Genomic DNA, 24,125 nt, shown 5'->3' with positions numbered 1-24,125 from the left:
AATATTTCATATTTTAGGGTATTTAAAAGGATTTCAAGGCATTTTCAAAGGTTTTAAAAAGTTTCAACGGATTTCAAAAGATTTCAATTTTTTGAATATGTTTTAACCTTTTCGTTGGCATTGACGCAAAATGCATCAATCTTCTTTTTACCTATTTAACTTACTCCGATTTTTCATTCAAGTCATACTCGGGGGTTTTTTCGGGGTCTCTGAATCCGAATATGTAGTCAAAATTAAAAAATTCAAAATGACAGATCCAATATGGTGGACGAAAATACAAAAAAAACGGCTCGATTTGGTTCAATCTCAGTACTTACGGGTTTTTTGGGGTCGCTGAATCAGAATTTGTAGTCAGAATTCGAAAATTTTAAATAGCGTATATTTTCTTCCAGCATTTAAAATTTTTTAATTTTGACTTCACTTTCGGGTTCAGCGACCCCAGAAACCCTTAAGTACTAAGATTTATCCAACTTGAGCCGTTTTTTGTATTTTCGTCCGCCATATTGGATCATCCATTTTGGATTTATGAATTTTGACTTCATATTCGGATTCAGCGACCCCAAAACCCCCAGCATACACATTTTCCTGTCATTTTGGACACCTTTTGTCGAATTCTCTCTGCCAACGAAGGGGTTAATATGTTCAGTCATTTTAAGGGATTTCAAAGGATTTAAATTATTTAAAAAGATTTCGAGGGGTTTTTAATTGATTCAAGTAATTTATTAAAAAAAAAAAGATTTCAAGTCTTTTTCAAGAGGTTTATAATTTTTCAATGGATTCCCAATAATTTTAATGATTTCAGGGGATTTGAATAGTTTTGCATGCAGTTTTGAAGAATTTCGGAGGATATCGAACGATTGTACCGGGCATATGAAGTTTCACCATATCTTAAAAGATTCCAAGCGATTTTATAAAATTTTCGAGGATATCAATGATGTTTAGGAATTTAAAAATCTCTTAATGTATTTCTATAAATTTTCCGGGATTTCATCGCATTTTAAGGGGTTTTATAATATTTAATGAATTTCAAAGAATATGTCAAGAAGAAGTGTGGGCTTAAATTTTTTTGAAATTCTTCTAAATTCTATCAATTCTACTCTAATCAATGAATTTTTTTAGTTTTTGAATAATTCGTCCTGAAGTCTTTTTAACTCACTCAGGATCATAGACATTTGATGTAATTTTTTGAATTCCCTTGAGTTTTTCTAAACTCATTTCAAACTTACTGAATTCAATGATTTTTTTCTTCTATTTTTCAAATGTTTTCATGGATTTCTTTTCATTTTCCTTAAATTCCTCTAAATTCACTCAAATTTTACTCATATTACTGAAATTTTTTGGATTTATGGAATTTTTCCAATTCATTTGAATTCTTTTGAATTTAGCTTGAATTGTTTTAAAATCTTATCCTGAATTAATTTTGATTTAATATTTACTAATAAGCGATAATCCAACAATGCAAGTACCGGTTATATGATACCGTGAATGTATGTGAATGAACATCTGCGTCTTATTTTAGTTGCTTAATCCTATTGATCGCTTGTTCAATATATAGTCTCATTTTCTTTTTAAACGCGCATAAAGATATTTCAAACAAGTTACCTTATAAATTTAATCGATTTCTTTTGAATTCCTTTAAATTCAAAAGAAATTTAGTCACATTATTATTGCGTTTTAGTTACTTCTTGGCTGAGCCCGGATAATTATAAATTAAATATTGATAAATTTAAATTTGTTATATTTCATTTATAAAAGATTCATTATTAAAAATGTTAAAAGATTAGAATTTTGGCCTTTGGATAATAATTGTAAGGGGAAATGAAAAATTAGGCAAAAGTCAGGGAATTTTCAAAATGAAGTTTTACAGCCACCCTGTCCGTTGAAATTTTTTTTCACTGTTTTTTGTATCACATTTGGTCTTCACGAATCGCACAATTAATACTAAAGACACCTAGCACGCTAATCAGTATTAATTGGCATTATTATTAGAAAGATAGAAACATATATCCCAGAACGTTACCGAGATTTTCGATTTTAATTTAATAAAAAAAGACAGTTTTTTCTCGGTAACATTCATGAGAAAATATTCAATTATTAAAATTTTATTCATTCTTTCATTTAAATGAAAGATTGAAGTCAGGAAAACAACAAAAATTTGATTTCCTTTTAATTTTTAACGCAGGTCTGAGCTTCGGAAAGACGCGGGAAGGAGGAAAAATACAATTACATCGAGGCCTTTATCTGCTATTAACGACAACCTTGATACTTTTGGTTTGTTGGGCCTTGAACGAGCAAAGGATGGACAGGTGAGAAAAATGGACAATTTCTATGCAAATATTCCCAACATTTTACTTAACTATTGACTTTTTATACAGATAAACATAAATTTATTATCTTTGAGTATTGAAAATTTCAATCAAATTTTTAAATACTCAATTTTCTTTTCCATTTATAGGAAATATCTTACGGTCAGCTGCTTATTCCATCGCGTCAATTTCTGAAGGAGAAAAAACTACTTTCTGGCGATCCAGATTCAGTAGATGTCGGATATTCAGGAACAAACAAACACCCCATTGTCCAAAGGTATTATCATTTTTTCTAAATTTAAAAACCCGGCCTCGGACTCACTAATATTTCGAAAAAAATGACACTAAATTTACAATTAATAGTTAAATTTTCAACCAAGAACATGAATTTTCAACACAAAAGATTAATTTTCTACCACAAAAGATTAATTCTCAATAACATACATACATTTTACCCAAATTGTTCAATTTTCCACTAAGAAGTATAATTTTCTAAAAAAAATATTCAACAAATTACGTAAATTTTCAATTGAAGTGTTTGAAAAATGGGTGGGATGCTAGTCCAAATTTTATTTTATTAATTTGTTATATTAAAATTTTCTCATTTATGAAATTTTTCAACTAAATAGTTGAATTTTTGAATTGAAGAAGACAAATTTTTGACGAATAATGAAACAGTTAATTTTTAATTTAAGAGAATTAATGTTCAATTTGCAAAACATATTCTATAAAAGTTTTTATTTTGTACCAAATTTTATAACTTTTAAGCCAAAAAGTACAAAAAAACAAACGAATTTTTAACTAAAAATTCAAATCCTTAACCAAACAAATTAACTTTCAAGAAAGCAGTTTAAATTTCAAGCAAGGAGTTTAATTTTCAACCTAAATGGATAAGGTTTCAACGAAAAATGTAATAGTTAATATTTCAATAACATAATATGTAATTTAATTTAAAATAAAACAAATAGGGTTCAAACAAAAAAGGGAATTTTAAATAAAGAAATAAAATTTTCTTCTAAAAAATACAATTTTTTGACTATATATTTACATAAATTTTCAATAAAATAGTTGAAATTTCAACTAGAGGAGATCAATTTTTAATTAAAAGTACCAAGTTTCAATCAAAAACGGTATAATTACATTTTTGGTTGAAAAAATTAATTCTCAGCCAAAAAAAAAAACGAATTTTCTACAAAGCAGTTGAATTTTTGAATTGAAAAAGACGAATTTTTAAAGAAAAATGAAAGTTAATTTTTAATTTAATATAATTAATTTTCAATTTAACAAAACATTCTATAAAATTTTTATTTTGTACCAAATTTTTTAACTTTTAGTACAAAAATAACAAAAAAACAAACGAATTTTAAACTAAAATTTCAAATCTTGAACGAAACAAATTAACTTTCAAGAAAGGAGTTTAAATTTCAAGAAAGCAGTTTAAATTTCAAGCGAGGAGTTGAATTTTCAACCTAAATGGATAAGGTTTCAACGAAAAATGTAATAGTTAATAGTTCAAAAACATAATATGTAATTTAATTTAAAATAAAAAAATAGGGTTCAAACAAAAAAATGAATTTTCAATAAAGAAGAATAATTTTCTTCTAAAAAATACAAATTTTTAACTATATATTTACATCAATTTTCAATAAAATAGTTAACATTTCAACTAGAGAAAATCAATTTTTAATTAAAAATACCAAGTTTCAATCGAAAATGGTATAATTACATTTTTGGTTGAAAAAATTAATTCTAAGCAAAAAAAAACGAATTTTCCACAAAACAGTTGAATTTTTAACCCGAGAAAATAAATTTGAAAGAAAAAAGTTAATTTTCAACTAATCAGTTGAGTTTTTAACAAAATAGTTCAATCTTTTGCTAAAGAAATTAATTTTGAATAAACAAAAAACCACACAGTTTTTCTTCGCGACATGAAAAAAAAAAAATTTTACCAAAAAAGTAGAGTTTTCAATAAAATATATAAATTAATAAAATTTATATCATTTTTAACAAAATAGTTGAATTTTCAACCAAGAAGTATGAATTTTTAGGAAAATTTTTAACAAAGTAATTAAATTCTTACCATAATTCCATTTATTCAGTTCGCATTTAAGTGGAATATATTTAACAAATATTTAGGAGAAAAAAGAGGGAAATAGGGAGAAGACTGAATCCTGCCATAAAAAGACAGAAATTTTGATAATTTATACACTATAGAATAACATTTTAAATAAAATTTGAAGGTCATTTTTAATGCATACTTTAAAAATATAAGGTTAAATAAAGTTAATTTTCCATTGCGCACTGTTTGATTTTGTACTGTACACTTTCAATTTTGGACTGCATGTGAGTATAATACTTAAAAAATTGCAATAAACTAATTTTTTTCTATTTCGTCAAGTTTGTACTATTTACACTATTTTTTATCTTTGAAGTGAGTCCGAGGCCTGAAATACTATTTTAATTTTCCTTCATAATTCAAAATAAAAAACTTTCTGAATACATTTTTTGTAATTTGTAGATAGATTCGGAATCTTTTATAAACTGTTTCTTTGAAAATTAATTAAATTATTATTATACATTGCAGAACAGAAACAATTACGTGGAATTCGGACTGTACCCAATGGTAAAACGACATTGGAATATTCAAGTGTAGTCTCGTGTAGTCTCGTGTAAAAACTGTTTTGAATGCGCGGAATTCTTTTATTTTATTTATTCTCTTTTAGATATTTCAAAAGTTCTAGACAATCTAAACAAAGAAAGAAGGAAATTGAAGATAGAAAAATTACAAAAGTTAATTTATTGTATCTTTTAATGTGTAAAATTGTTTCAGGTTTATTCACTTAGTGATTGACGCATTGAATTACTTAATTATTATATTTAAATATCAAATCTTTATACTGAGTACTATAAATATTATTAAAATGAATAATTTTAAGAAAAAAAAAATAAAAGTATTTTGCGAAGCGTGTTTGTAAATATATGGAATTTTCAGGTGTCTCTCTTATGACGCTGCAGCTCATCGAAATCAACACGCAACGGAATCACCACCTTTATCGCTGACAACTGATTCGAAAGGTAAATATTGGCGTATTGATTGTCGATAAAAATATACTGCCTTGATAAATTCATTATTAACAACGTTTTGATCTTCTTTTTTATATTTAAGACAATTTAAGAGATAAAATTAATCAATTGATTAATTAAATGTTTAATTGCAGTTTTCGATTGGGATGAGCAATCTTTGCAATACAATCCGAATTTGTTGGATGACCCTGAGCTTATCGCTGGAAAACATCGGACTCTGTTGACATTTACTTCTTACATGGTGAGTTTAAAAAAAGCTCGAAAAAAATATATAATTCAATTGTTTGTTGTTGAAAGTTAATTCCTTATAATTGAAAAGTCTATTTTATTTTTTAATCGAAATTCATTTGATTTAATTTAAAATTCTATTATTTGATTGAAGATTGATGTGTTTTTTTTTTCAAAATTCTTTTTTTTTTGTTTGAAATTTTTTTTTCCTGACAATTGAACTATTAAATTTTTACTTGAAAATGATCTTTTTTTTTTACTGAAAATTTAACAATTAAATTTCTTGTTGAGAATTAATATTTTCTGGTTGAAAATTTAAGCACTTGTTTGAAAGTTCAACTAGTTAGTTAAAAATTCATTTCATTGTTTGAAGATATAACTATTTTGTTAACATTTCGTTTTTCTTTGCTTCGAATTTTTTTTCAACTGAAAATTTAACTATTACATTTTTGCTTAAAAATAATTTTTTTTTCTGAAAATTCAACAATTAACTTTTGCATTGAGAGTTCATCTTTTCGGGTTGAAAATTCCAGTACGTGTTTAAAGGTTGAACTACTTGGTTAAAAATTCATTTTATTGGTGTAAGATTGACCTATTTTGTTAAAAATTCGTTTTTTTTTGCTTTAGTTGTAATTTCAATAGTTTGGTTGGAAATTCTATTTTTAGGTAGAAAATTAGTCATCTTGAGTGAAAATTCAGCTACCTTCTTGAATGTTAAAAATACGTGTTTTTAAAATGAAAATCAATTTTTCAAACTGCAAATTGAACTATTCCATTTTTGATGTTAAAAATTGATCGTTTTTAGTTTAAAGCTTAATTATTCGGTTAAACATTAACTTTTTTGTAGACAATTTATATTCTTCATTTTTAAATTGATTTCTTTTCGTAGTAATTTGATATTTTTTGGTTAAAAATGCAACTTTCTGGTTAAAATTTAAATTGTTTTGTTTGAAAATTGAACTATTTTGCTGAAACAAATTTTTGTCGTTGAATTCAACTGTTGTTGATTTAAATTTAAAATCTGTTTTTGTTCAAATACCAAAAATTACATTTTTTGTTAAATTCGACTGTTTTTTTTTTTAAATTTCTAGCTTTTTTGATTGAAATATCAATAATTATATTATTCGTTGAAAATTAATAGTTTTTGATTGAAAATTCAACTACTTGGTTGAAAATGCATCTATTTTGCTTGAAAGTTAGACTCTTTCGTTACAAATATAACGCTTTTGTTGGTACTTAATTTTTTTATTGTTGAAAATTCAACTTAATTTGGCTATAAGTTCATCTTTGCAGGTTGAACATTTCACTATTACGTTGAAAATTTCATTATGTTGTTGTAAAATGAACTATTTCATTAAAAAGTCGTTTTTTTTGTTCGAAAATTTCACGGATTTGTTGAAAATTAGTCATTTAGATTCAGAATTAATCTTCTTTGGATTAAAGTTTCATATTTTTTGGTAGAAAATTGGTTGAAAATTCGTTTTTGAAGTTTGAAAAGTCAACTGTTGTCTAAAATATTCGACTTTTTAGCTTGAAAACTCAACTATTTCGTTGAAAGTTAATCTTTTTTGGTAGAAAATACCAGTTTTTAAAGAAAAATCTTGTTATAATTAAATTATAAGTAATCCATAAAATTTTTATTTTGCAGGCTTCTGTGATTGACTACGTGCGGCCCTCGGACTTGAAAAAAGAATTGAATGACAAGTTTAAAGAAAAATTTCCGCATATTCAGCTTACGCTCAGTAAATTGCGAAGGTAATTTGTTTTGACCAACAAAAACAAAATATTTTCATTCAGGGCGGCCATTTTAATCAATGAAAAAATTCTCCGTTGTTCTCATATTTTTCCTGGTTGGTAAACATCAGGCTAAGGTCATTAAAATTAAAAATTTCGATGTATTAAAAGTGAGAATGTTTTTCTTTGAAAAAATCAAAAATGAACTGCAAATTAAAGCAGTTGAATTTTGAAAATACCTAATTTGTCCTCCGTTTACTCGCATTATTCATAAAAACAATAACCTAATCTCCCTTTCAATAAAAAAAATTTAAACCCAAAATTTCCTTCCAATTCAATAACAATGTTATCAATAAAATAGTTCCCTTCTCTCTGTTAGGGAAAAAATTGAAAATAAAAAATTCTTTCCTTAAACTTAATAAAAATGATAAAAAAAACAGCTGCTTCCAATTGAGAAAAAAATTTAATTTCTTCCAACTCAATAAAAATGATACAAAAAAAAGAGCACCTTTTAATTTATGAAAAATGAAAAATCATCATTTTTTCCCTTGCAACTCAATAAACATATTTAAAAAAAAATTATCCTTCTTCCAATTCATAAATTCATAAATTCATAAATTCATAAAAATTTTCCTATTTCAAAATCATAAAAATACCAAATTTTTCTGCCTTGAATTCAATAAAAATGTAAAAAAAAGTTCCTCTTCGTTTTGGCAAAAAATGAAATACCGAAATTTCCGCTTTTAAATGGAATAATTTAAAAGGCAGCATTCAGAGTTTAAATTTAGAACTGAAATTTTAACGATTCAAGGCTTTCTATTTCAAATTATTGAAGTTTGAATATTTGATTTATGTTTGTTCATTTTAAATAAAGAGTTACATTAAATAGGGTTTGAAATTTAATAAAAATATTCAATTATGTATGTATCTATTAATTTGAAATTATTTTAAAATCGAAAGTAGTTTATAAAGTTTCAATCAGATGTTTAAATTTGTTTAAATGCTAAGGCATTAGATTTAATACCGTTTAATTATCAAGCTTATTTCTGCAAATAGTATCATTTTTGAAAGATTCATAACTCTCTTGTAAAATCAATTACTTGTAAATTTTAACACTCGAACTACAGTTCAGTTTCGAAAACTATTAATTAATTTTATATTTAAAATTGATCAATTTAAAGCTTTTTTCATAAAAAATGTCAAATTCAAGCGCTTTTAATTTTTAGTCTTCAAAACTGCATTTTAAAATTCTTTAAATTTAAAATGTACGCTGAAGAATGAAGACCTAAAATGGAAAATGTTTGAAGTAAAAGATTTGAGAATTACGCATTGTAAACAGTATGATTTCATAATTTAAAAATTTAACAATTTACCTCAAAATAAAAGAATAAAATTGAAAGTGAACTTACTTTAAATGATTGGATAGACTTGTTATTTAAAATTTCTGACCAATAAATAAATTCGCTGCCATTTTCTAGTTCTTCATGGTTTTGAAAAATTTCCGATTATTTTCCGGTTTTCCCGGGTTCAGTGGCCATCCTTTCATTCCTTTGTTCAAGTCTTGAAATTAAATTTGCATTTATATTTTTTCAGTTTGAAGCGAGAAATGCGAAAAATCGCTAAAATGGAATACGGAATTGATCTTCTTACAGTGGCAATGGCTTACGTATATTTTGAAAAATTGATTCTGCGCAACGTCGTTACGAAACAGACTCGAAAGTTATGCGCTGGGGCTTGTTTGTTGCTCGCAGCGAAACTCAACGACGTCAAGGGTGAAGTTTTAAAATCTCTTATGGAGGTAATTGAATTCCAATGTTTGATTTTCAGCTCCCAAATAATTAATTAATCAATTATTAATTATAAGTAATAATCTTCAAATTTATTCATTTATTTTGTCCACATTGAAGCTCCTATGTTTCCACTCACTTATCACTTATCGCTTTTATCTCTTGATTTTTTTTTCTAGCATCCACTTTCACAGATTATTATTATAGGTCAGTTTTCGTTCATAAATAAATTCTGTTTCCACTTGAAGTTGTTTTAATTAAATGGAAATTCGTTAGTTTGAATTGGAAATTAGGGAAGTCATTTTTATTGTTCATAATTAAAGAATTCTCCATTGAAAATCTATAAAATCGAATAAATTTCGATTGAAAAGTGTCAAAATTCAAGTATTCTAAAAAAAGCATTCAACATTCTATAATTTTCTTTTATACATATTAAATAACGAACTCTTCAATGGCAAATGTACAAAATTGAAGAATTCTTAATTTAAATGTTTAAAATTCAATATTTTTTAAATGGTAACACTTTAAAATGTCATGTGAATTGTAACTATTCAAAACTGTAGCAATTTGAATTGTAAATCTTTAAAATTGAAGAGTTTTTAATTTTCAAAATTTACAATACAAATTATGCAAGTTTTATGTTTTAAATGAAAAATTCTGTAATTTTTTTACTGTACCTTCGAAATTTCTTCAATTTTAAACATTGAGATTTGAAAACTTAATTGTTCATACCCAAAATTATAAAATTAAAGAATTTTGTTTGTGCGTCTTTAAAATTAAAAACTTTTTAATTGTTCCTCTTAAATTATAGAACTTGGAATTGTAAATCTTTAAAATTGAAGAGATTTTAATTTTGAAAATTTGCAATAAGAAATTATGCAAGTTTTATGTTTTTAATACAAAATTCTATAATTTTGCTGCTTTATTCGACTTTTGATCTTCAAGATTATTATATAAGAATTTTTAATTATGTATCGTTAAAATTAAAAAGTTTTTTCATTTTGACGATTTAAAATGTAAAATTATGTAAGTTTTACTATTAAAAATCCTCTAACTATGATACTGCACATTTAAAGTTTTTTCAATTTTAAACAATTAGAATTGAAAACTTGACTCTTGATCTTTAAAATCTTCAAAAGTTAAGATTTTTTTATTTGAACATCTTGAAAATTGAAGAGTATCTGATTTTAAAATTTTGCAATTAAAAATTGTGCAAAATTTATGTTTTAAATGAAAAATTCTGTAATTTTCATACTGTACCTTCGAAATTTGTTCAGTTTTAAACATTGAGATTTGAAAACTTTATTTTTGATTTCCAAAATTATAAAATTTAAGAATTTTGTTTATACGTCTTTAAAATTAAAAAGTTTTTAAATGTTACTCTCAAAATACAGAACTTACAATTGTGAATCTTTAAAATGTAATAGTTTTAATTTTGAAAATTTGCAATGACCAATTATTTAAGTTTTATATCAAGTCCTTTGATTTAAAAGATTTATAATTAAAAACTTGATTTTTTACTCTCAGAATCATCAAAATTTAAGATTTTATTATTTGAACATCTTTAAAAATGAAGAGTATTTGATTTAGAAATTTGTCAATTAAAAATTATGAAAGTTTCACAGTTTAAAAAAACTGACATCTTGATGATTTGCATTCGAAATTTCTTCGTTTGGAAAGATTTAGAATTGAAAAGTTAAATTTTTAAAATCATTCGAATTTAAGAATTTTAAATTGTACATTTTTAAAGTTGAAGAGTTTTTAATTGTAAATCTTCAAAATTGGACATCAGTAAGACTCAGAATTCCAGAATGTCTTTTAGGAACATCTTATATTTAAATTAAATTGATATATTTCTGAAAGTCCATTAAAATTAAACGTAAACTAATACTTTATGAAAGATGTATCTATTTTAATTACTGATTATAAATGATATTTTATAATAATTTAAATTAAGGCATATATTTAAAAGACGAATAATTTCCTTGGTTCTTGAATTTATTGACACTTGTGTTTTTTGTTTATTTCAGAGAATCGAGAGTATTTTTCGACTGAATCGCAGAGAACTAGTAACCTCCGAGTTCGCAGTTTTGGTAGCTCTCGAATTCGGTTTGCATTTACCAAATCGAGAAATAATTCCACATTACGAGCGCCTTGTCTACGAGTCCTGACCTTTCGTCACTTCATTTGCTTCTGCCTCCATTGGACTGTTCCTTCCAAGAAATTCAATATAGAGCTTTTGACTTTCAAAAAAAAAGAAACGATAGCAAGTTTTAAATCTAGCACGAATCATGACTTTCGTCAAAGGACTTTTGAGACGATTAACATTATAGTTTGAATTGTTTAATGACGTTATTACTTAATCAATTATTGAATTACTTTTACCCTCAAAATACAGCTTAGGCTTCGTCTTTTGAAATTGCCCAAGTCGTATCAAGAAAGTACAATATTAGAAAAAATGGCAAAAGATTCTCTAGTTAGAATAATTAATTTTCTTCGCTCTATTACAATTTACCGGATAGTTTACAATTAGTCTAATTGTACCAGATACATATATTTTTGAATGTCTTTGTAAACTTTTCAGCAAACAAACTAAGAAACTATTCTACAAAGTACTTGTAAAATATGAGAGTTCTCTTTGATTTGAAAAAAGTGACGATCAGTTTTTTCAAAGTGATTTTGTAGGTTAAGAATTGGAAACTGTCGGGAAAAAGAATTTGAAACTTTTTTAAGGAAAAATAGAACCTTGAGGGAATTTTGCAAAGGTAAACTTTCGACTGGGGAGATTTTTACCTTGAGACTTAAGGTTTAAAAAACCTGTAGAGTAAAAGTAAAAAAAAAATGATTGAAAATAGAATTTGCCTTTTTATGGTGATAGCATAGGTACCAAACTCGGAAAAATCGCTCACTACATGATTTTCTACTAATGGCTGTAAGAGTGGAACGTTACACGTGGAGAGTTTATAATGGAAATTAAAATTCATAAATTATAAAAAAAAAATGCTTCAAACGAGAGCAAACATTCTACGTCTTTAGTATTTAAAGCTGCGATACTTTAGATTATGATGATTTAAAAATTACGTACCGACTAAATTATTAAAAAGTTGAATGCTAACACCAATTTAGGATTCTAGAATTGAAGCATTGAAAAATCTAGTCACTACGTAATTTTCGAATCGGGTTTTAAGTTTTACATCTTTGGACTTGAGATTGTGAATTGGAAAGTTTAATTTTTAACATATCGTACCTGTACATTGTGTTTTGCTATAGAGGTTTTAAAATGCTTGAAACTTTTGTTGTTATTTTTTTGTTTATAGAACTAAGGGGCCGTGCATAAATTACGTAAAGGTTGTGTTTGTGTGTGTGTGTGTGTGTGTGCATTGCGTGGTTTTTTATTAAAGTTTATTTTCTTTCTTGACAAAATTTGTTAGGTATTGAAAATTCAACCATTTGTTTAATTTATACTTTTCGTTTGAAAATTAGTTTATTTTTGTAGAAATTTCATTTTTTTGTCGTTAAAAATGCATTTTTCAACCTAAAATTTAACTATTCAATTTTTTTTAATACATATCTTTTAGTTGAAAGTTGATGTATTTTGTTAAAGATTAATTTTTTTTATTTGAAAATTAATTCTTCTTCGTTGAAAATTTATTTTTTGGTCAACAATTTATTTCCTTAGATGAAAATTAGTTGTTGCTTTTAAATTGAAAATTAATTTCTTTAACCGATTAGTACTATTTTCTCAAAATTAATTTCTTTGGTTCAAAGTTGAACTATTTTGTCCAAAATTCGTGTTTTTGTTGAAAATTCTACTATTTCGTTGAGAATGTTTTTTTTTTTTAAATTAATATTTTTTGTTAGAAAATAATTCTCTTAGTTGAAGATGTAAATTTTCGTTAAAATGGATTTCTTTGATTGAAAATTATATATATGTATATATTTTCAAATTGGAAATTAATTTTTTTTAACATAAAATTTTTCCATTCACATTTTGTCGTTGAATATTCATATGTGCAGAAGAAAATTCGCAATTTCTTCTAGAAAATTAAACAATTTGGTAGAAAATGAAACTATCTGGTCCAAAGTTGAAATACTTTGTTAAAAATAATTTTTCTAGTTGATTCATCATTTTAATTCGAAATTCATTCCTTTGCCTGAAAATTCGTTTTTATGTTTTGGTTGAAAATTAATTTTTTTTCAACCGAAAACTTAACCACTTGGTTCAAAATTGAACTTGTTGCTTAAAAATTTTAATGTTTTGTATCAAATTCGTCCTTTTGGCTAGAAAATTAAACTGTTTTATAGAAAATTAGTTTTTTTATTGAAAATTTAAAAAAAATTAAAATTAATCTTTATGGTTGAAAGTTCAAATATGTTTGGTTTTGTTGAAAATCCCACTATTTGGTTGAGAATGTATTTTTTTAAAACTTAATCTTTTTTGTTAGAAAATAATTCTCTTAGTTGTAAATGTAAATTTTCGTTAAAAATGGATTTCTTTGGTTGAAAATTATATGTATGTATATATTTTTAAATTGGAAATTAATTTTTCTTAACTTAAAATTTTTCCATTCGCATTTTGTCGTTGAAAATTTATCTGTTCAGAAGAAAATTCGCAATTTCTTATAGAAAATTAAACAATTTGGTAGAAAATGAAACTATCTGATCCAAAGTTGAAATACTTTGTTAAAAATAATGTTTCTAGTTGATTCATCATTTTAATTCGAAATTCATTCCTTTGTCTGAAAATTCGTTTTTATTTTTTGGTTAAAAATTAATTTTTTTTAACCGAAAATTGAACCACTTGGTTCAAAATTGAACTTTTTGCTTAAAAAGTTAAATGTTTTGTATCAAATTCGTCCTTTTGGCTAGAAAATTAGTTTTTTTATTGAAAATTTAAAAAAAATTAAAATTAATCTTTATGGTTGAAAGTTCAAATATGTCTGGTTTTGTTGAAAATCCCACTATTCGGTTGAGAATGTATTTTTTTTTAAATTAATCTTTTTTGTTAGAAAATAATTCTCTTAGTTGTAAATGTAAATTTTCGTTAAAAATGGATTTCTTTGGTTGAAAATTATATGTATGTATATATTTTTAAATTGGAAATTAATTTTTCTTAACTTAAAATTTTTCCATTTGCATTTTGTCTTTGAAAATTTATCTGTTCAGAAGAAAATTCGCAATTTCTTATAGAAAATTAAACAATTTGGTAGAAAATGAAACTATCTGGTCCAAAGTTGAAATACTTTGTTAAAAATAATTTTTCTAGTTGATTCATCATTTTAATTCGAAATTCATTCCTTTGCTTGAAAATTCATTTTTATTTTTTGGTTAAAAATTAATTTTTTTAACCGAAAATTGAACCACTTGGTTCAAAATTGAACTTTTTGCTTAAAAATTTAAATGTTTTGTATCAAATTCGTCCTTTTGGCTAGAAAATTAGTTTTTTTTATTGAAAATTAAAAAAAACATGAAAATTAATCTTTTTGGTTAAAAGTTCAACTATTCTGGTGGAAAATCCATATTTCTTGGTTAGAAATTCAACTGTTAGTTAAAAATAAATCTGTTTTGGTTGAGGATACAGTTATTTTCTAGAAAATTCGTATTGTCGTCTCAAAAATTTAACACTTTAGTAGATAGTTTAACTATTTGGTTAAAATCTATGTATTTTGTTGAAAATTTGTCTTTTGGTAGAGAAACAAATTTTTTGTTAAAAATGGAACTGTTTGGTTAAAAATTAAGCTCTTTTAGTTAAGATTTAGTTGTTTAACATCTTCAGAAAAAAGCCTTTTGTAATTTATTGACAGCCTCTGAGGAACCGTCGTTCCCGTTTTAATTCGAGGAATAGAAAATTAATTTCTGAGCTTCGATTTGTTGATGTTTTGCATGTTTTTTTAATTCTACGTAACTTGATCTACGTAATTTTTTTTTTGTGTTGGCAGTGTAAAAAGGAAAGAGGATTCTAGGAAATATATAGTGTATTTATTTAATATTAATACTTCATAGCTTATACTTTTGTAAAATAGCTTCATTCGTTTGTATGCATTGGTTAAGGTTTATGTACCTATATGTAGATAATTGAAAGAGACTATAATTGTATGAAACCTTCGCGAGAAATGTTATTTCCTAATACATAAATATAATACTCTGCAAAGTTTCAAATTTAAGAATTTGTTTTTGTTATTTATAAAAACCTCGGATTTGTGTCTTGTTTTAATTTCTTTGCTTCTTTTTCTTCAGTTTCTCTCCTTTTTTAATGGAGATCGAAGAGTGAGATTCAACCCTGGTACTTAAACTAGTCACAGAAACAGTTTCAATTCCAATTTCGTTTGATTTTTGGTTTTGCATTACCTGCAACCTTTTTTGCTCTTTCATTTTCCTTTTTTTTATCAAAACTGCGGTTGCTTCCAAAAGGAGTTCATAGAATTCGAGAAAGGTAAGCTAAAAATTAAGAAGGTTATTTATTTTTTTAATTATTTCCAATTCTAATCTATTTTTTTCAGATTGAAGACGAACTTATTTTCACCTCGTAATTAGTATTGACGATGATATTGAGTTCTACGTTTTTTATGGATGGACAAACGATTGCGACGATTAAGAGAAATTGTGTTGGGCCGAGTTCTCGAAATACAGAAATATCTATAAAAATTTAGATTTAAAGTTTTAGATTCCTGTGGAAGAAAAAATTATATTGAATACCTAGATTTTTTGCAGATTCGTTAGAATTTGGAGAATTGGAATTAATCAGAGGTTCTGGATTTGGAATGAAAGTTATTCGTTCCCCAACTGTATTTACATTTTTTCCTTCGAAAATTCGAGATGGGATCGATGATGCTGGATTTTGAAGTGGTGAGTCTAAATATAAAATATTTTTTATTATTTAACTTTCTGTTTACTTACTATTTTTTTAGAGAAAAATCTGACCTTTTGGACTCTGAATTGAATGGAAATTCTTTAATTTGAATTGTAAATCTTCAAAATTGAACTATTCCAAACAAAAATTTCAAAGAGCATTGAATAATTTGCATTTAAATATATTTAAAATTCAAGAATTTTCAATTGTAAATATATAAAATGAAAGTGTTTAATTGTGAAAATTTACAATTAAATTTTGATTATTTGCATTCGAAATTACTTTAGTTTTGAACGTTTAGAATTTAAAACTTGATTTTTGATATCAAAAATCTTCAGAATCATGAAAATTCAATAATTCTGTTTATGCATGTTTAAAATTCAAAAGTTTTCAATTGTAACTCTAAAATAATAGAACTTGGAATTGCAAATCTTTAAAATTGAAGACGTTTTAAGTTTGGCAATTTACAATTAAAAGTTTTGCAAAGTTTAAAATTTTACAATTCATTATTATGCAGCTTTAAAGCTTTACGATTAAAAATGACGGAATTTTGATGGTTTACATTCGAAATTTTTTCAATTTTGAACATACAAAATGTAAAACTTTATTTTTGATTTCCAAAACAAAATTTAATCATTCTGTTTATGGATCTTTAAAATTCAAAAGTTTTCAATTTTAAATACAAAATTGTAGAACTTGGAATTTTAAGTATTAAAAGATATTTATTTATACATCTTTAAATAAAAGAGTTTTCAATTGTTAATCTTTGACATTAAAAAATTTTAAATTGCAATTCGTGAAAATTAAAAATGTTCCATGGTAAATCTTCAAAATTGAACTATTCTAATAAAATATTCCAAATTACCTACTTTAAAATATAAATCTTTGAAAATGTAAAGTTTTTATTTTTCGCAATTTACAATACTACATTTTTGTAATTTTTATGATTTAAATTAGAAATTTTTTTAATTTCGATGATTTAGAATTGAAAACTAGACTTTTTATTTCCAAAATAATTTCCAATCAAAAATTTAAGAATTTTCATTTATGCAGCTCCAAAATGGAAGAGTTTTTAATTGTAAATATTTAAAATGTTAAAATTTTGAATTGTATGTCTTTAAATGTGAAGAGTTTTTAGTTTTCATGATTTGCATTCGACTAAATCAAAGATTTTGCAATTGTAAATCTTCAAAATTGAAGTTTTCAATTTTTCAATTAAAAATTCCTTAATTCGATTGTTTACATTCGAAATATCTTAAATGGAAGATTTGGAATTAAAATCGAGAAACTTCATTTTTAATCCTCAAATTCATCTAAATTTAAGAATTTCTATTTATACGCCTTCAAACTTGAACCATTTTCAATTGTAACTCTTAAAAATTATAGAAATTTAAGTTGAAAATCATTAAAATTAAACAGTTTATAATTAGAAAATGTACTATACAAACCATGTAATTTTTAAGTTTTATCATAACAATTTTTACAATTTTTATGATTTAGAAAAACATTTTCATCAATTTGAAACATTTAAAGAAAATTTAAGAATTTTTATTTATGCATATATAAAATTTAACAGTTTTTAATTGTAAATTTTTTAAATTGTAGAACTTTGAATTGTCAATCAAAATTTAGATTAAAAATGTGAGAATTTAGTGATAGAAAAACTTAAATTTAGTACCTAGATTTTTTGAAGATTCTTTGGAATTTAGAGAAGTAAAATTAATCAAAGATTCTTTATTTGGATTAAAATCTATTCGTTCCACAACTGTATTTATATCCTTTCCTTCGAAAATCCGAGCCGGGATCGGAGATGCTGGATTTTGAAGTGACGAATTTAAATATAAAATATTTTTTATTATTTAATTTTCGTCTTATTTATATTATTTTTTAGAGAAAAATAAAACCTTTTGGACTGAAAATTGTTCTTAGAAGTTTCTTCACTGAATGTGGTTCTCCAATTTCTCGATAAATTCGATAAATGGAGTAAAGGGGCAAGAAATTTACTCCATAGTCAAAAATTTTCCCTTTATTATGCATATTTAATTTTTAAAGTCTGTTTTTCTAATTATAAATAAAATTATCGTATTATCTTAGCGAATTAAGAAAAATTATTATACCACAGTGGTTTCCTGCATTAGGAAAAATATCTAGTTCCAAAAGTTTACAAAATCCTCCAGCTAATCGATTTTCAGAATATCCAGAATTTTCAAATCTGGAATACAATTGCCAGGAAAGTTCAAGAAGTGCATAAAGAAATTGCCAAATTTCTATTCTTTCAAATGGACCACGTTCCGTTTCTACAAGATGTTTTGCACTCGAAGAGGCTAAATGTAAATGTATCAATACAACAATTATTTCAATTTATTAAAGAATTCATAAACTCAGACCTATGAATTAACAAAGTAGTACAAACAAGTAGTTGAATTTTCAACGAAAAAATATGAATTCTCAACTATAAATTAATAGTTGATATTTTAAACAAGAAAAGATTGTCAGTTTAAATTATGAACAGTTTAATTGAACCAAAAAGGACGATGTTCCAACAAAATATTATAATTATAAAACAAGACACATTAATTGTCAACCAAAAAAATTGTATTTTTAACAAAGTAGTTCAATTTTCAACCAAGAAAATATAAATTTTTAACCAAACAGTTAAGTTTTCAACTAAAAAAGATGAGTTTTAAACAAAATTAATGAATCTTTAACAACAAAAAAATTAATTTTTGAAAAGGTAGTTCATGTTTCGACCAAGGAGTAGAATTTTGAATATAAAAAGATGAATTTCAACGGGAAATGGAATAGTTGATATTTCAACAAAAAAGATATTAATTAAAAATAAAAAAACAGGTTTAACCAATAAAAAAGAATGTTCAATTCATTACTTGAATCCTTTATTAAAACAGATTAATTTTCATTTTTTAACTAAAAGATTTATTTTGTACAAAAAAAAGCTGAAATTTTAGCATAATACGCAGCTATATTTTCAGTCCAATAAAAAATTAACTTTTAAGAAAAGATAGTTCAACTTTTAATCAAGTAGTTGAATTTATATCCTAAAAAGATGAATTTCCAACGAAAAATGTAATAGTTCATATTTTAATAAAAAATAAAAAAACAGTTCAATTTTTAACAAAATTCTTGAATTCTCAACTCAAACAGATTAATTTTCAAACAAAAAATTGATTTTCTCCTAAAAATGACGAATTTTTATCAAAACACATATATTTTCAACCCGTTAAATTTTGTACCAAATTGTTGAATTTTTTAGCCTAAAATATGAATTTTCTACAAAATAGTTGAATTTTCAAGATCAACAAATTTTTATAGTGAAGAAAGAAAAAGAATTTCAATCAAATTATTGAGTTATCAAGTCAAAAATACGACTTTTCAACTAAAGGGTTCAATTTTTAGCCAAAAAAGATGAATTCTTAACCAAACATTTAATAATAGATTTTTAACCTAAAAGAATTACCTAAAAATTCAATTCGCATTTAAGTGGTAAAACGAGAAAAAGAGGGGAATAAATAAATAGGAATTTTTATCATTTCTTCACTAAAGAATAACATTTTAAATAAATATTGAAATTAATTTTTCATACATACTTTAAAAATATTAGGCTACTATAAATTATTTTCTAAGCTTTTAAATTGGGACTACACATAAGTTTAGTATTTGAAACATTTGATGAAACTATTTTTTTCAATTTGTGACACTATTTAAACTATTTTTAATCTCTAAAGTAAGTCCGAGGCCTGTAAATTTGCAGTTTCAGAAAAAAATTGAAATTTGTTTACCAAGCAGATTATCAATTTCGATTAAGCTGATATTTTTTTTATGAATTCCACAATCTCTCCAAAGTTGCCAAAGAGACAATCGACTCATGGAAAGATAAGGAGAAACTTTCTCATTTGGACAAAAGACTTTAGTGTAGGTTTCATAAATTTGTTTTAAACGAGGCATATGCGTTGTGAGGGAATTACGAAGGAGCATTTCTTCCTGACTCAGTAATTTTTCTTTGAGTTTGATATTATAATCAATGGTATTTTCCACAGAAGAACGTGTTTTTAATTCTAGATATAAAAATAATTGGTATTTTAATTTAGTTTCAGACTTTTTATTGTATATGTTTTTTTTACCTTTTTTTAAAACATCTTTAAGGCAGTTGCAAGGTTCTTTGACTTCAAGATTGCATTCTTCACACCTTTGTACTTCCAGAACAGTATCATCAATTTCGTTTTTTGGTTTTATTAACAAATGTCTCATAAATTGAGATAAAAGTGGCCATTGTTCTGGATTTAGAAGACTAGTTTCGATCGGATCAACTATTTTTTTAGGTTCTTTAATAAATCTGGACATTTTTTTAACACAGTTTTAAAATTATTCTAAAAATACTTCAAAAATTATTCTTAAATATTTAAATTTTACTTAGTCTCTTTCTGGTATTCTAAATTTTCTTCTGATTCATTAGTTTCTATGTTCTCTGAGACTAAAATATCGTTCTGAAAAAGTGGATTCCTTTCGAGTACAGAACCATCATTTCCTAAAATAATAAATATTAAATCACTTAATCTAAAAATTAAATATACACCTTCGCAAATCTATCAATAATTTTTCATATATTTATCACATTAAAAAAATCGGAAACCTATTAAAACTCCAAAGCCATGTTTTTTATCGGCATTCCACATTCCAGAATATTTTGCTCCGCCAGCTGAATTTAATTTCAATAAACCTGTTTGAAAAAAAATCATATTAGAATTAGTAAAAAAATATTTAAAGATTTTTCCAGATTAGTTTTTTTAGCAACCTTTTCCGTGCCGTAAACCACAAGACCATTGACCCATATAAGAATTCTCTTGAGGCCAAGAAAGTGTTTTATTAAAATATCCATTCCACGTGTATTCACCATATCTAATTCATATTTAAAGAGAAAGAATAGTTTTATAAATACAATTAATCAAGCAGGTATTTTATTAAATTAGGTTTATATAATTAAAAAGTGTAAATTAAATGTTTTAGGGTGGATACTTAACCGGGAAATGTCCGGGAATTTTACAAATTACTGGATAAAAATCTATCCAATCACAAATTTCGTATCTCATGATGATTTTATAAATTAATTAATGATTTTTAAAAACGAGCTGTAGTTTGAGTATTAAAAATTGAACATTAATTGATTCTACAAGGCGATTATGAATTTGTTAAAAAGTAAACAATTCACAGATTTTAACGTTAAAAGAAGAATTATTTTGTTTCGAAAGCCTTAGTAGTTTAAAAAAATGTAAACGTCCAATTGAATCTTTATAAACCATATTCAATTTTAAAATCATTTAAAATTAATAGATTCATAATGATGTTGTTTCAATCTATAATATTCAATGTATATCCCATTCAATTTGAAATTGAAAAAAAACAATCTGATAATATTGATTATTATTTAAATAATTATTTAATAATAATGTTTATTATTTTAAATTAAATTTTTTAAACTTAACCATTTGATACTGAATAGTTTGAAATACAAAGTCTTTAATCGAGTTTGAGTAAAAGTGTTGAATTTTTATGTATGCATAATAATAATTAAAAAATTATTAATTTCAAAGGATACAAAATTAAAAACTTTGAATTGAAAAAAATACATGTATGAAAAAGTGTTTGAATTTCACTATTGTAATTTTAAAAGGAAGGGAAGAAAATGTATAAATCTGTCTCTAATGAGCCGTTTTCCAATTTTATTTGAAAACATTATTCTCCATTGTTATTTTTTATGTGGAATTATTTTGCATAAATTGGTTTCCTTGAGTATTTGTTTTTAAAAAACAGTTTATTAAGGAAAATAATTCCTTTTAAGCCTTCTTGAGCAATTTTGTTTCATAATTTCTTAAAAAAAAAGTTTATGCTGGTTTAAAATGTGTACTTACTAAAAATAGCATTTAATTTTTTCCGAATTGGAAGAGGAACTTTTTTATTATTTACATTTTTATTGAGTTAAATGTAGGAAAAATGGGTACTTTTAATATTTTTATTGAGTTTAAATGAGGAATGTTTAGTTTTAATTTTTCTTTCAATTGGCAGAGGCAAATTTTATATTTTTATGATTTTTATCGAGTTTGATAGGAAGAAATTTTGGTTTTAAAGTTTTCCTTAACTAGAAGAGACGCTTTTTTTGTTTTTTTTTCATTTTTATTGGTTTGTGGACGGGACGAAAAGTTGGCTTTTTTGTGTGAATTGGAAGAGTCCATTTTTTAGAAACATTTTTATCGAGTTGAAGGGAAGAAATTTTTATTTTTTTCTGAATTGGACGAGGAACATTTTTAATTCTTAACATGTTTATTGAGTTGGATGAGAGAAATTTTTGGTTTTCAATTTTTTCTGAATTGAAAGAGGGAAATTTTTTTTACTTTAAAATTTGTAGAGTTGGAAGGAAGGAAATTTTGGTTATTTATTTTCTGAATTGGAAAAGGGAATTTTTATCATTTTTAAAATTGAAATAGATTTTGAAAGGTGAAAATTTTGTTTATTTATCTTTTTCATCTGAATTGGAAGAGGTTTTTTTTCTCCTTAACGTTTTTATTGAGTTGAAGAAAAGAATTTTTTATTTTCAATTTTGTTCTGAACTGAAAAAGGAAAATTTCAACATTTTTTTTTAGTTGTAAGGGAAGGAATTTTGGTATTTAATTTCTACTGAATAGGAAGAGTAAACATTTTTTATTTTTACGTTTTTATAGAGTTGGAAGAGACAAAATTTAGTTTACATATTTATTTTTTCTCCGAATTGCAAGATGTCTTTTTTGCTTTTAATATTTTTATTGAGTTGAAGGGAAGAATTTTTTATTTTCGATTTTTTTTTCAGATGTAAATAATTGAGCGTTTGAATGAAAAATTTCAGAATTAACATTTTTTTAAGCTTTAATTATAAAAGTTTAAAACTCAAAAGAATTTCACTTTGAGCGCTTTAAGTTGCAGTTCAGTTTTTATTTCTCTAAAAGCGAAAAATTTCCGTTTTAAGAATTCCAATTTTTTAAGTTCAATGTCCGTGAAGAATTATTTTTAACTGGAAATGACCGGAAATTTTTTTCCTCGATTAAAAGGACCACTCTGGGTTTTAAATTTATAAATAAGAGAATACTTATTAAATGAAACTAACCCATGCATTTTACCAGAAACCCATTCACCCCTATAAATATCCCCATTGGGCCAAACCATGGTTCCAACACCATGCCGAAAATCATTTTCCCAGTTTCCCATATAAACTGAACCATTGGGATAAACTCTATAACCCATTCCATTTTTCTTTCCCATCACCCAGTTTCCATCATAAAAATTGTCGTCGGAATAACGACATAATCTGAAATAAATTTAATACAAAATTTTTAACTACAAAAAATCAAAATTTTTCTATATATTTTAGAAATATTCCCTCACCCCTTTCCATTTTTTTGGCCCATGTACCAGTTTCCAGTATAAAAACGAGAAAAATCCTTATTTACCATAATCCCTTTTCCATGCCTCATAGAATTTAAAAATTCGCCTTCGTACCAAGAGTTATCTTTCCAGATTAAATTTCCTTTTCCTTCTATTCGATTTTCTTTGAATTCTCCCTGTATAAAATCAGTCACTTTATAATTAATGTTTTTCTTTCTTTTTTTATAATAAAAAAATATTTAAAAATTAACCAATCACTATATTGAATTAAAATTATTATCAAATCCTTCACAAACTTTATATTGAGCTCCATATCGCCAAAAGTATGAACCCACTCCATCTATTTTATTTCTATTTATCTGGCCGGAATAAGAGTTTCCATTTGGAAAAGTAATTTCGTATTTATCATCTTGAAAAACATGTTTCTCGTCCTTAAAATTAATTTTCTCATTACTTCAACTGAATCAGATATTACAAGTAATTTCATAAATTATTTATATATATTTTAGGGCAAGGCCAGATCCAGAGAGAGGCGACCCCCCTCCCCTCCGAGATTTAAGCAACCAAATTTAAAAGTACTTATGTATTTAAAGCCTCTTAATTTCCTTGACAAGTTTAAGGCTCCTAATTATCATATACTATATATTTTTTTCTGAAATTTTAAACCACGTACTACGCTAGGGTCTATCAATTTTGACCCCCCCCCCC

The 24,125-nt window shown here is 25.0% G+C and overlaps 2 protein-coding genes across 7 annotated transcripts in view; one reads left to right on the top strand and one right to left on the bottom strand.

The window, feature by feature from the left end:
* Positions 1-12,264, top strand: part of LOC117179712 (CDK5 and ABL1 enzyme substrate 2) — a 27,138-nt gene extending 14,874 nt beyond the window's left edge. For 2 of the 4 annotated variants that reach the window (XM_033371754.1, XM_033371752.1), the window contains 8 exons: positions 2,183-2,306; positions 2,456-2,583; positions 4,891-4,929; positions 5,299-5,381; positions 5,525-5,631; positions 7,267-7,373; positions 8,946-9,150; positions 11,170-12,264. In XM_033371754.1, coding sequence (XP_033227645.1) covers positions 2,183-2,306; positions 2,456-2,583; positions 4,891-4,929; positions 5,299-5,381; positions 5,525-5,631; positions 7,267-7,373; positions 8,946-9,150; positions 11,170-11,310 — 934 coding nt within the window. In that variant the 3' untranslated portion in view covers positions 11,311-12,264. The remainder of the gene's footprint in view (positions 1-2,182; positions 2,307-2,455; positions 2,584-4,890; positions 4,930-5,298; positions 5,382-5,524; positions 5,632-7,266; positions 7,374-8,945; positions 9,151-11,169) is intronic. The other 2 variants (XM_033371755.1, XM_033371753.1) reach the window with 1 other exon arrangement.
* Positions 11,108-24,125, bottom strand: part of LOC117179711 (radial spoke head 10 homolog B-like) — a 14,948-nt gene continuing 1,930 nt past the window's right edge. For 2 of the 3 annotated variants that reach the window (XM_033371749.1, XM_033371751.1), the window contains 15 exons: positions 23,714-23,848; positions 23,418-23,593; positions 23,140-23,340; positions 20,800-20,903; positions 20,638-20,724; positions 20,418-20,532; positions 20,129-20,340; positions 19,787-20,062; positions 18,107-18,313; positions 17,894-18,013; positions 17,668-17,802; positions 15,836-15,991; positions 15,663-15,775; positions 15,331-15,577; positions 11,108-11,352 (listed from right to left, as the gene is read on the bottom strand). In XM_033371749.1, coding sequence (XP_033227640.1) covers positions 15,350-15,577; positions 15,663-15,775; positions 15,836-15,991; positions 17,668-17,802; positions 17,894-18,013; positions 18,107-18,313; positions 19,787-20,062; positions 20,129-20,340; positions 20,418-20,532; positions 20,638-20,724; positions 20,800-20,903; positions 23,140-23,340; positions 23,418-23,593; positions 23,714-23,848 — 2,265 coding nt within the window. In that variant the 3' untranslated portion in view covers positions 11,108-11,352; positions 15,331-15,349. The remainder of the gene's footprint in view (positions 11,353-15,330; positions 15,578-15,662; positions 15,776-15,835; positions 15,992-17,667; positions 17,803-17,893; positions 18,014-18,106; positions 18,314-19,786; positions 20,063-20,128; positions 20,341-20,417; positions 20,533-20,637; positions 20,725-20,799; positions 20,904-23,139; positions 23,341-23,417; positions 23,594-23,713; positions 23,849-24,125) is intronic. The other variant, XM_033371750.1, reaches the window with a different exon arrangement.

Source organism: Belonocnema kinseyi, chromosome 9 (assembly GCF_010883055.1).
Source record: "Belonocnema kinseyi isolate 2016_QV_RU_SX_M_011 chromosome 9, B_treatae_v1, whole genome shotgun sequence".
Lineage (NCBI taxonomy): Eukaryota > Metazoa > Arthropoda > Insecta > Hymenoptera > Cynipidae > Belonocnema > Belonocnema kinseyi.
The sequence above is the reverse complement of the archived record's forward strand: the minus strand, read 5'-3'. Positions and strand labels throughout refer to the sequence as shown.